This window comes from Pipra filicauda, unplaced genomic scaffold (genome assembly GCF_003945595.2).
Source record: "Pipra filicauda isolate LSUMZ 115617 unplaced genomic scaffold, ASM394559v2 scaffold53_size3534045_pilon, whole genome shotgun sequence".
Lineage (NCBI taxonomy): Eukaryota > Metazoa > Chordata > Aves > Passeriformes > Pipridae > Pipra > Pipra filicauda.
This window is the reverse complement of record NW_024104687.1, coordinates 2,234,285-2,247,535: the sequence shown is the minus strand read 5'-3', so window position 1 is coordinate 2,247,535 and position 13,251 is coordinate 2,234,285. Positions and strand designations below refer to the sequence as shown.

The window sequence follows — 13,251 nt, the reverse complement described above, 5'->3', positions numbered from 1 at the left end:
ATGAAGCAAATCCAAAAGTATGTCTGGGCCAACTTTAGAGATCTTGTTGACCTATGCATAGGACATAAAGAATGTTTTTCAAGTAGCTTTGCTGACTCCAACTGCTGCAACGTACTTCCCATATAAGAACAGTGTTTAGATTTTTAAGTCATGTGAGTCAGTGCAGCAGAACTCTCCATTCTCCAAAAACATGGGTGTCATTGCTTGCTTGTGCTCTTTCCTCAGGGCACACCCAGCCCCAGCATCTCTGAGAGCCTGGAACACCCAAAGGCCTGTTAACAAGCTGAGCCTTTTGCCAAACCAACAAATCAGGGAACGATGCAATGTGTTCTCTGTACCTCACAGATGCACATCTGGGAATGACTTCACCATCTCCACTTCAAAAAGCTCCCTCGGTACTTTTTCCAAGAAACAATGGCAGTCTGCATGTACCAGACAGCTGAATTACAGGAAGTTATCAAAAAATCAACGCCACCTCTAAAAATCCCTAAAATTTTGCCATCATTTCCAATTTTGTTCCGTGTTCTGCTCGATATCTGCCACAGGCCATGATGCAAACAGGGGCATTTCAGGGACATAAGGACTCCCTGCCTACACTCACCAGAAAAGAAAGATGTGTGGGGTTACATTACAGATGTGTGGGTATCCAATGCAAAAGGAGAAAAAAACCCAACTCAAGTCCTGGTCTTCCCTTCCAAGTAGAACCCCAACAGCAAAATGAAGCAGTTGGATGCCCAGTAGTAAGCAGGAAGAACAACATTTTGATGCCCAGATGTGTCAATCAGGAACAGAGGTTTTCAGTTACAGATTCAGTAGAGAGAGTTAAAAACATCAAAACCATCAAAAAAGGGTTTTTTTTTTTACTCCTTTTCGGTGCAGATAGGGTTGCCAAAATCCAACCCTTCCCTGCTTCTGCAAATAGCACAGGAATACTTCCACAAGAAAGGGGGGCAAATGCTTCAGCCACAACCTCCTTTCCAAAACTAATTGTCCTTTTTACTGAAGATTTGAAGGGAAGTCATTGGTGCTATACTATTACCTTCAGGACTTTCCTTATTATTTGACCAGTGTTCTACTCCTAAAGGAGGTGGGGGCAGGAATCACTGCAGGCAGTGTTTGGATCCACTGTTCATCTCAAGACCACCCTGCTCCCACTGCATTGCCACAAAGGGAAGAAATTCCTCTATTTCCTCTACAGGAAGAAATCCTAACAAGGATTTAAGAGTCAGATCACACAGCTTTGCCCCCCTCATGCCCAGTACAGTGTGGTTTCAAAATAAGGGATCGTGTAAGAGATGAAGCTGTACTGCTATATATTTTGAGAGTTGGGTAGGATTCTTTATCCCTGCAGTTCTTTCCATCAGGTCCATATCCCCACAGTCAGCTCTTAGAAACATGCACCTTATTTTGCATGTCTGTAGTGGTTTATCCTCTGTAAGGATGACAGGGCAATAAACCATTGCAAACCACTCAGCAGCTTACACAGCATATGGAGCACACCTTGACATTTAATGATATAAAACCAGCTTTAATCTCAGAGGAAAACTGGACTGGTCAGTGTATTGGACCTGATAAAGACAGACCAGCCAGCTCAACTAATGCCTTCTGCTTCTCTTTTGTATTATCAATGCATATTCCTCTAGGAAACGAGCCTGATCAAAAACAGAGGCTCCTCTGTACCTCTGAGAGTCCCCAGTGCTTCAGCCCTTTGGACAGTCACAGTGCAAAAGCAGCAGCTGCCTGTTGATACCAACACTCATGCTGGAAAAACAGGTGATAATGAATTCCTGAAGCATATGCAAGTATGAAGCAAGTACTCCATGAATTGTCAGCAGCTGTTTCAAGAACCCTGCCCTGCTCACCACAGGTATTTATTTAAAGTACGGTACCCGCCCTGATATGGAACACATGCACAGACATATATATATATATATATATGTATATGCATGCACTGCCCATGGTCCCTTATGGCTCCTGAGCCAGGCCATGCCAGCAATTTGTTTGGGAATTTCAAAGCTACCCACTGTGAACCTTCCCATCCTATAAAGGGAAACAAACAGAAAGGAAAAGAGCTAGAGAGGAATAATGGGGTCTAATTTCCTTGTCCTTTTATAGACAGATCCTTAAAGAGAAAGCCCAGGTTTCCAACACTTCCAATATTCTTTTAATGTACATTCTGCTCAAACAATTAGATCCTAGTCAGCCTCCATCCCTGACTCGCATACAGCAGGAAGAATTCCCCCACATTCTCACAACAACAGAAATGCTTCAGGTATTTTCACTTCCAATATGGTTTTATCATCTTGACCTTGAAGGAATGTGGCACTGAAATATTTTCCCTCCTTATTCAGTTTTTGGTTTTACTTAGAAAGATTCCGTCTCTGCAGACCATTCATTGATATTGTCTGATATAGTTCAGCTTTTCACTGTACCCTTCTCTCTGCTGTTATCCCAGCAGTTACAGCTCTTGGTGCCTCCTCCAGTATGGGAAGGAGAGGGACAGTGTGCAAGGAAGTTGTGAGGTTACAGAGGAAGCAGTGACATGACTACATCAAGGCAATAGATGGAAGGAAAGCACCTATTCTAAGATCATAATTATTTTGAATTAACTGCACATCAAACTAAGAATTCAGCAAAGTAGAAGCTCGTTAAAAAAAAAAAAAAAGGAATCTTAACTTTGTTAAAGCAGTTACTGCTAGGTTTGGAAAATAAATAAACATGAAATGAAAAACAACTCTGAAGCTCCACAAGTCCCAGCTCAGAAGAACTCACATCTGAAACAACTCCATGCCACTAGAAACACTGAATAACACAGTGATCAAAGGCACTGTCAGTGCAATTATATTGTACGGGAGGATAAGAGGGAGGCCCAGACAACTAACAGAGTGAGTAATTGGGTTACTCCGTAGCCTTGTTTTTAAATGCTGCACTCCATGTGAATGCTGCAGGTCTCATTTAACTGGGTCACCAAAACTTTGGCAAAACTCTACTAACTTCAGGCTAGGAAGTGCTATTTGTATGCCTAACTTTAGGCTACGAGGTGTGAACACTGAAGTGTAAGCAAATCCACACAGGTAAGGGCAGGAATCTGGACCAGCAGATGGAACAGGTAAGAACTGTGCTCCTCAGCTTTTAGGGCCTCTCTGTCCTTACAAATTAATTTTTTCCACATAGTCTACATTTAGAGGCAACATATATTTAAGATACATTTAAGAACACAGTAAGTGCTGTGCCCTCCCAAACCGCCCAGACAACGGGTATCTGCCCTGAAAATTGTACCTCTGTCCACCCCGGGGCCCTGACAACCATTTCACGTAGTAATTCAAAGTAAATACCTTTCAGGAGGTAATCCTGCCACAGCCATGTTTTGAAGTTCACTGAGGTCAAGGCTCTTAGGCTCAGTTAATGCAGGCGGTGATAGCTTTCCTTTGGCATCCTGAAGTGAGCTTTCACGTTCTGAATTCATCTTGCTCGGCCGATTTTCAGCAACAGTGAGATCTGCACGTGCAGAAGGCTCACTCTGCTCTACCACAGGGAGGGTTGGAGGGTGATTTTTGAACAGGTCTGCCTCCTGGTCTCCAGTGCTTGTGTTTATGGCTATGTTGTCTTCCCCAGTGACTAACATCCTTGCAGTACCTGTTTCAGGGACGTCTCCAGTTTTTTCGTTACCTGCCTTTGCCGTGCTTATCACTGTGTCACTGTTCTCTTTAGCATCTCCCTCAGTCATACTGCTAGATTCTACTTTAGAGTCAGTTTGCACGCAATCATCCTGGCTTACTTCATTTTTTAAGTAATCTATTAACCCATGCACAGTCACGTTCTTTTCCTGCTGTGCATCTTGTGAATTTTCAGATGTTTCCAAGCATTTCCTATTTACTGCATCGTCCTGTACCACCTGCATGTCATCCTGAGACTTAATGTCACCCATGAAGTTGCCGTGAACGTGCGTCTCCCGATTTCCCTCGGGTGACACATTAAAACTGTCTGACAATTTTCCGTGGCTGTAAGATCCTCCCGGGACAAGGGTTGAAGCGGCCATGTCAGAGATGCTCTTGGCAGCGTCTGGATCACCGTGCTCACTTCCCTCCTGTTCATTTGGCTTGGGATCCTGGCACCTTTCAGAAGCGAGGCTCACATCCTCCTCAGATGAAACTGGTTCTGCACCACGCCCTGTAATTAAGTTATTTCCCTCTGTGGCAGCAGCATCTTCTCTGTCCCTCTGCCGCGCGTCGCCCGCAGGGATAACAGCTCCGGCGGGTCCTTGCTGACTGTCGGAATACGCAGGGAAGTTCTCAGCTGCTGCCCCATCAAATGAAGCTGGTCCTTGCTTCTTTATCTCTAAGCTTATTAGCGATTCAGGATCAACGCCACCAGCGCACACGCCTTCCTCTCTTTCCATCCCACTGCTCTCAGTGGGCTTGTCCGGCTTTTGCAGATTTCCCGGAGCACGTTCAGCAGGTGTAGCTCCATCCAAGCCAGGGACCACTTCTAAACAGCTACTGGGCTGCCTGTTTTCCTCAGTGTCCTGGAGACTTGCTGGTGGCAGCTCTGCCACGGTGTTTTCTTGCTGCAGAGATTTGCCCTCGGCAGCTCTGCAGGAAGTCTCAGCAGCTAAAGATAACTCTTGCCCCTCTGCTTCTGAGGTGCCCTCGGGAGCTCCTTTGCCCGCCCTGTTTGGTTCTGAAAAGTTCTCAGCACCACAGAGTTCTGCTGTATCCTTGGCCACTGGACTCTGCTTGGAGCCTGCATGGTTTTCAGGCAAAAGCTGGGGTAATTCAGCACTCAGTGTGCTGTGGACAGTTTTTTTAAATATCTGGCTGATGTGCTCCCTAAAGTCTGGGATGCTGGAGCCAATATCCAGAGAGCTGCAAGTCAGAGCCTCATGCTCCTTTCCAGAGTTCTCTGCAGACTGCTTGGAAATACTGATGTCTGGCCTGGTTATGTTATTATTCTCTTTTGAAAGCTCTTCCACTTTTTCTGTGTTCCCAGGTTTCTTTAAGATCTCACCGTGCTTGTCATCTACGCAGATATTGGTTGCAATTTCCTCATTACAGCCTTCTTGTGATGATGAAAGGCTCAGTAGCTTCCCTTCTGGAGTAGGAAGAGCTAACAGAGACTCTGCTGAACTGTCACTTTGCTGCTCTTTGAAGTTTAGCTCACTTTTTGTTTTTTTGGATTTAATTGCAGAGATCTCTTTCTTCAGCTTCTCAGAGTTGAACTGTGATAAGTTTCCAGTTCTCTGCCCTACATTTAAAGTCTCTGGCAGGGAGAAACTTCTGTCTCCATCACCCTGAAAACTTTGGTCTGGACAGTCTTTTTCACCCACACACATACCTGCCACAGGACCCACATGTGCTGACACCTGAGGACCTGCAGGAACCTGCAAATTAGGATTACCTTCTAAGGTGTTTTGACATGCTACAACTTCCAGCTCATTATTTAGTGATTCCTCCCCAGTACCCCTGTCTGTGGTATTTCCAGGTTGCTGACTGGGATGGCTGAATACAGAGGTCTGGGTAGAGAGGGCTGTAAAATCTGCTTGACAATAACCAGGCTGCTCTGTTGGCTTTTGAATGCAGCTGGATTTATACAATTTATCAGTGGGAATTACTTCCCCGTGTGCTCGTGATGGTGAAGGAGATCCTTGTGCCCCTGGACTTTTGTCAGGCTTCATATTGCTTGTTTCTGGCACAGCAGCACTGTCCTCACAACTTATCTCCGCATTTCCATCTTTCTGGATGATTTCCCCATCAGCGGTCAGAATATTTTTCGAGCTTTTTGCCATTAATGGCATTTTCCTTTGAGTTTCTGGATGAGATATTTGAGGATCATTTTTCTCAGAATTATCAGAAGTATGTGCTATTTCTGTATCACTTGGCAAAGCCTGTGATATGTTAGTGGCACTTGCCGAATACTGTGTCCCTGGAAGAGTGTTTATAGCAGCAGCACAGCTTTCAGCAGTATTATCCCCTATCCTGCACACGCTGCCTGGCTGTTCATTCTTGTCAGATTCTTTACAAAATGCATTGCTCTGACATGCTGCTTCATGCTGTCTGGCCGAGATCAAAGAATTATTACCCTGCTCGGGCTTGTTGGAGTTTTGCTTACTGCAGCAGTTTTCTTCTGCCTGGAGATCGGTTTTGTTTTGCTCGTTGCAATCTTGCAAATCAAGCGTGGCCACACCAGAAAAGTTTTGCTGGTGCTCACCCCTGCACACATCCTCAGCTCTGCTGTTATCCTGCTCCTGTTCTTTTGCTCTGTCTGAGTTGCACTGGGGCAGTGCTGGACCCAGCACAGGAGATCCTTTATTAAGGTTGTTTGAAACGTTCAGAGGCATTTGTGGTGTGTTGCTGTCATTATTTGCCTCCAACGGCCGTTGGGGTTGTAGGGCCCTTTCTTTGTGTTCCTGATCCTCTGCCCCTGTGACAGCTGTCAGACTGCTCTGGTGCTCCTGTTGTTCAAGTTGTGTATTTGAACTCCAGCCAGTGACACCAGCCACAGACACCGACCGCCCCGTTTGCTCTGCCTGAGGAGGAGCAGTTGGAACACCTGCATTTTCCTGCAGCTCCCCGATCCTGCGCTCCGGGGCCTCTGAAGAGCCGCACGTGTCACTCTCAGAGGAGCAGTTGTTTGCAGTGATGTGGCTGCCACCCCCTTCCTCCACGTGCACTTGCTGAGCAGTAAGTCCTGAAGTACCAACTGCAGCTTCAGGGGTTTCTGAGCCAGCCCTCTGCATATTTCTGTGACTTTCTGCACCCACTTGCTCCAGCTGAGCTTGCACTGGCACACCCGGTTTGCGTTCGCTTCCCAGTGCCAGCTCTTTGTCCTCCATGAAACTTTGCACTGCAGTTTGGTGCTTCTCCTCCTGTTGTTTTCCATCCCCAGCACTGCTTGGTGCAGCTGCGGGTTCCTGCTCTGGATCTCTGTGAGGCACTTCAGTGGTGTGACCATTCTGTCCTTTGGTTTCCAGAGCCCATGGGGCCTCCTCGGTTTGCACAGCCATGAGATCCACAGCCCCTGCCAACTCGTCCAAGCCCCGCGGATCGAGTTTTAATTTGGGCATTTTTGCACTTTCTCCTGACTTGCTAGAGCTCTCAGGCTTTTCTTGACTCTCAGCTTTGCATTCACATTCCAATACAGCTTCTCTAGCCTTTTCCCAGGATTCGTCCTGCTTACTCTGCTCAATATTATTGTTCCCAGGGTAGAGAAGCAGTGAACTGTGTGCACCATCTAAACAAACCTTTTCAGTCCTGTTACAGCCTGGCTGGCCTGAAGTTTTGCCTTCTGGCTCAGTGTTAAAGCAACCAGAACTCCGTGGGCATTCCTCCCTTGCAAACTGTGGTGAAGCCAGGAGCTTGTTCTCCAGGTCATCTGGGGCAGCTGTTTTCTCTTTACTCATTTGTTGTTCAGGTTTACAACCAAGAGACTGTGGACTGCCTTCAGGTGTTTTCAAGTTACTGTCTAAATTCAGAGGCTTTCCCTCACCTTCTTCCCCTTGGTCACCTGTTGAAGGGTTTTCACAAAGGCTGAATTCTTCAGGATTGTGTTCCAAGTGGGTATTTACTGTGTCCTGGTAATGGTTGCTAACAGAGCTCAATAGTTGTCTTCCTGCCTCACTTGAGGCCTCAAGTAATTCACTGGTTTCTGACATTTGTGTATCCTCTGTTCTGATTACATTTTTTTCTCCTGTTACATCCGACTCAACTTCTTTTTGATACAGCTCTGTGGATCTGCTCAAAGAAGTACTTAATGCATATTCTTCCAGTAACAACCTCTTATCTACTAGTGAGTTTTCCTTGGTGGGACTGATAATGCTTTCTATTTCAGAAAGTGTGGTGCTTTCTCTAGGCACATCATCAGCTTTTATAATTTCATTGCTACTGGCTTCATCTTTTGGGCTTTCAGTTGTGACAGCTGATTTTTCTTCTTCCTCTTGCTTAAATGATAAAGGCTCACTGAAATGCTCAGCACTAACAAGCTCATCCTCCTTTTGAAGCTCTCTTTGAAAAATGGATTTGTTTTTTTCAGAAGCTGTTTTCACTGTTTCGCTCCTCAGTGGATCTTGAGAGTCATTCCCAGGCACATATTCCCTCGAAGGCTCTTCAGGCTTTGGTACCAGGAAGAGATTTGGAGGGTTAGAAGGCAACTCTGACATTAAAGTACAAGCTTCTGATTGCTTCCTTTTGCTTACAGATAGAGCTGGATTCGCCTCATTCCCTATAGCTGTTGTTCCAGCCCCCATCTGTAGATTACAGACTTCACTGATCTCAGTGAAGCCCTGAGCATTCACAATTGCTCCAAATTTTTCACTGTCTGAGCCTCCTGTTGCTGGATAATTTAGGATTAAGGTTTCCTTTTTCATTAGCAGACCCTCTCCACCATCTGTGTCCTGTCTACCTTGCTGCATTACTGCCTGCAGCTGACCTACTTCCAAAACTCCTCGCTCCTGCTCGGCCTCCTGAGCAGTAAAATAATCTCCTGCTGCTTTACCCCGGGGAAACGTGCTGACATGTGGCTCCCTCATGCCACCCAGCTGTTCACTCTGATGGGGAGATCCTAATTCACTCAAACTCATTTGTGCAACTCCTTGCATTTCTGTGATTGCAGCAGCAGGGCTGGGCTCCAGGCTTGGCATTCTGGGCTCATTCTTGCCGGTTTTGGTGTAGGAGGCAGCAATATTATCACATTTTGGCCCTCTGTCCACAGACTTGGCATTTGCTAATCCCTCTTCTTTGTCACTCACTGGAGCTGGTGATGGCAGTGCTGTGTTGTAATCTGATGTGGGGAACTTGTCAGTGCTGCTTGTGAGATCTGCTGTGACGTGTTCTTTGGCCCAGTCTGCAGGAGGCACTAAGACAGGCAGGCTTGTGTCTCTTGCTTCAATAGAGTGCTTTAAGAAATTAGAGTCTGTTTGTCCTCCTTGCTCTTGCAAGATAGCATTCTGTCCTGTCACCTCTGAAGACACCACGCTTGAGTTTGGGTTGGACAGCTCTTCAGCACTGTAGCTACTGATGCCTTCATTACCGATGCTGCCAACAATGGAAACGTTTATTTGTTTCATGTCAATAAAGAAGCAAATGAAGCAAAGAATAAAACCAGCTTGTGCCACTGATGTTTCAAAGCCATGCACTACATGCACTGTGAAGCTGATAATCTGCTTTCAGGAGTTAAACCATCAGACACAGTGATTTAAGTGCTCATTACTCTGGAAAGTATTTCCCCAGTCTTACCTGAGAGCCACCATGCATTTTAACCATTCAAAAATCTTAGCTGAGTGTGGGGAGAGGGGACACACATCCAACACACTAAGGGAGCAACATGGGAAAAACAAAAAACAGGGATAACCCCCCAGTATCTCAAAGAAAGGCTTTTTGTTTCTGCTTCTAGGAGCCTGCTCTGCACAGAGCTAAAGGCTGAGCAATCCACAGTTACTGCTGTTATCTGGCTGTGCTCGAGTGTGTGGCAGAAGATTAAGAAGGGCCCATCTGTTGAATGTTTTCTCCAGCTGATCAGCACGGGTGATTCTCACCAAAGAGGTCAAAGGTCTGCCAAATGCAGGATGCTGCCTTAGGATGATACACACCCTCTGAGGTCATTTAATTGCAGGGTTTGATTTCAGTGCATGTAAGCTGCGACCCTTGGTGTGATCTCTCTCTCTCTCCCCACCCATTACAGATAATATAGAAAAAATGAAATCAGAGGTGACTAACTGCGAGAATAAGTTATTTTAAACAGTTTTCACGTGCACTGTGTGGACCTCAGGTTTTCACACTGAGGTTTGCTGGTGATGAAACAGTTTAACCTTGTTCTCTCCCTCACCTTCCATGCCTGGGCATATTTTCACCACCTTAGGGAATATGAAGTGTAATATCAATTCAAAAGTGAGTGTGGAATTGTACCTAGGAGCAAGGAGCAACGTTTACTTAACATGAAATAATAAATCCCATCCAAAGCAAGATACACAGATAACACACTGCCAAAGGCTGGGCAGTCAATGTGATGACAGTGAGCTCTAGTTCCAGAGCTGCACAGGGAGATTGGAGCTATAAAAGATGCTTAAAACACCTTCTGTAAAGCCAACTGTAGATTGGATTTTAACTAATCTCCAGAAATCTGAGAAGCCTCTCTCCCCTTCTCTGCCCAGGTTTTACAGATGAAATACCTGATGGAGAAGTGAGTCAGTGACCAGCTCTCCTGTCCCTGCAGTTTAGGTCTGTGTTTGTACAACCAAGGCCTCTTGGGCTGTGCTACCCTGCACAAAATGCACTTCCAGGTGGGGCTAAACCCACTCCTTATGCTGAATTCTGCCCAAAGGAAAGAGCTGCACCTAAAGCCAAACACGAGTCCGTCTTAGGTCCTAAAATCCTTCTTCAGAGTCATTGCAGTGGAAAATTAACTAGTCTTTAAAGAGCCATTGAAATTTGCCTATATTAAGGCTAAGCCTCAGATCTGAGGTAAAATATCTATAGCATACAATTCATACATAGCTTCAACAAGTTTCAGAGATGCTTGGCATCAGTGTGAACATTTAATTTATAACACCAATATGTTTTATTTAAACTTTCAGAAAATGGTTTTGCCCAGAGGAATTTTTCTTCCCCTTAGCACACTGAAAACACCTGTCCATATAAAACTTACTGACACTGGGAATAACAGAGATGGCAGTGCAAGATGTGGTATCTGCTGGATCACTGACAACGTGGGGCATGACAGGGCATGAACAAACAGCAGGGAGATGCCAGGAGGCTTTCCCTAAGGAAGGAATGCACTTCATTATTGACATTAATTCTGCACTAAGGGAAGCTTAATTAGAAAAGAGAGAGAGAAACCACGACACTGAGTTGGGGAAGGGGTGGAAAAGTGGGAGTCAATTGCCATTCCAGCTTTCTGCTCATGTTGCAGGTTTATCTTCTTACTGATTAAATTGCTCATTAGCAGTTTTGTGCCCAGGGTTCTTCAACCTGGAAGCATGCTCCTGTCAGAGATATGGTGATCAGGAGGGTAACAAAAACAGGTGGAGGTTGAGGGGGGAAGCCCTCTAACCTCTGTGAAACTGAGCTTTGGAAAAAGTAGAAAACATCATCTACAGTTACAATGTCTCCTTATCATTTATCTTTAATCTCTGATTCTTTACTTATCTTTCATCCCATCTGTCAACAGCATTGGAAAATGCTGGTAATGTTCACCATACAGACCCTACATCATCATATATTTGCATTTTACAGATTTCATCTGACTGAAATTTCTCTAAGACTTTTGCACACAACACCTTTGTTACATTAGACTTCTGTTTGCAGCTATTAAATACGAAACAGTTCCAAACATGTCTGAAGTGGTTAAATTGTCTTGACTACAATTTCCAAGTCCATGAACTGCCACGCTGGTGGGCACCTTTGTCAGGAGCCAGAGTCGTAAACCTGTGACTAAGCAGGTTCAAGGGAGATTCAGTATTGTGAATCAATCAAAACAATTTTTCTGGCATTCAATAATGCTGAAAGCTTGTTCATTTTACTCAAGAGCAGATGAAGGAATTGGGACAAGTTTGTAATTAATGTATGCTGAACAGAATCAAAATGACAGTGCTGGCACATGCTGTGACAGCAAGTTAAAGTACCACTTTTAGAGTGGAGCAGTACAGATTCATCATCTGTGCTACTGCAGCTTCCTTCAATGTTTTATGCAGGATAAAACACAGAATTGGAAATCTGAGTTTTTCAATCATAATAGGATATGCCCAGACCGACCTGTTTGGATTTCTCTATTTATGTTTCTATTTCTGATGTAACTAACAAGGAAAACCACACAGAGAACGGATCCTACGTCTTCCTTTTCATTTTTTGCAATCTTGCTTTTCTGTCTGCAAGACATGCTGGGGTTAGACAAACATCTGTTGGGAATGACTTAAGCACAGCTGATCCTGCTTTAGGGCAGAAGGATGGACTAGATGACCTCTTAAGGTCACACCTAGTCCCATTATCTTCCACTCTTTTTAAAGGGAATAGCACTACAGGGAAATTACACCACATGCTGAAGATAATTTCCCCCCCTCCCCCCCCAGTAAAACCCAATCTACATTAAATCAATAATTACCTGCAGGGAACGTGTATTTTCAGGCAGCCCATTTAATACAATCAACATAAAGCTATGACCCTAAATGTTTGGATTTTTAAACACAGGAAAATAAAATGTGTTTGCTTTTGTGGGGACTCGATCTCTTCTGTTTGTAATCTGACCTAGCTCAATATAAGGGAAAAATTCATTCAAATGACAAAGCATGGAAGAACATTTGAGTTCCTCACAGTTCATGTAGAGTTTAGGGCAAAAGGAGTAATTTTGCTAGAAGTAATTGCTGCATGTGATTGATGATATGGTAAAAAAAAAGAAAATGCAGTCATGCAAAGATGTAGGTGTATCAGTAACTTGAAATATCCCACTGCACTCAAGAGTTACCAAAGGGAACTTTTCCCTTATCTTGGAAGTTAAGCAATTTGCAAACAGTTAAGAATTTGCAAATCCAAGGCCCTAACATACTGACCATATGAATGCTATACTTCCAGTTACAACATCTAATAACAACAAATAAAATCTTTGCATGCCTAAAATATTTTGCATAAATAATTACTGAGGAATTGCTTCTTTGGAAGCACATTGAAAATTTAGAGATTAATTTTTAATGCCTGTAGTTAACCTCTATCCACCCTCAGAAGATATTGTGGCAAGTCTGAATTATCCTGGAACAATTTAGGAGTCCTGCTTGGTTACTGAGATGTTTATTAGGAGAGCACTGCCTGGTCTGTGTTGAGGGTATGAAGCTAAAAAGGATGCTAAGAAATAAATGACTCATGCTGCATATCCCATAAATGCTTCCAGAGCCATACCCAATCCACCAGCCATTAACACTTGAAGTCACAGCTTCCATTACTCTGCTTTCTCAGCCACAGCAAAGGCAAAGGGCCAGAAGATAAAAGCAGCAGCAGCAAAACAAAAGCTCTCTGTCATTTAGCATTTACTGTCTGAGGGATAGTGTGTGTTAGAGATGCCCAAATAGGTTAAGCGTACTTCATAAACAACAAGAAGTGAAGATACCACAAGAGAAAATTGTGGATAATTTAAAATTTCCATTTCTTATTCCTCTGCTGTCCTTCTAAAACATGCAGTAGTTGTTGAAAGACAGGCAGCCTTCCCAACCTAAGTCATGCTTGTGAGGGAAAAACACCGAGTGCTGAAGCCTCTGAATCCCAGAGGTCACAT

The 13,251-nt window shown here is 44.4% G+C and overlaps 1 protein-coding gene across 1 annotated transcript in view; it reads right to left on the bottom strand.

Annotated features, from left to right (window-relative positions):
• TACC2 (transforming acidic coiled-coil containing protein 2) overlaps positions 1–13,251 on the bottom strand; it is a 129,499-nt gene that overhangs the window by 92,290 nt on the left and 23,958 nt on the right. The window contains exon 5 of the mRNA XM_039387184.1: positions 3,336–9,029. Coding sequence (XP_039243118.1) covers positions 3,336–9,029 — 5,694 coding nt within the window. The remainder of the gene's footprint in view (positions 1–3,335; positions 9,030–13,251) is intronic.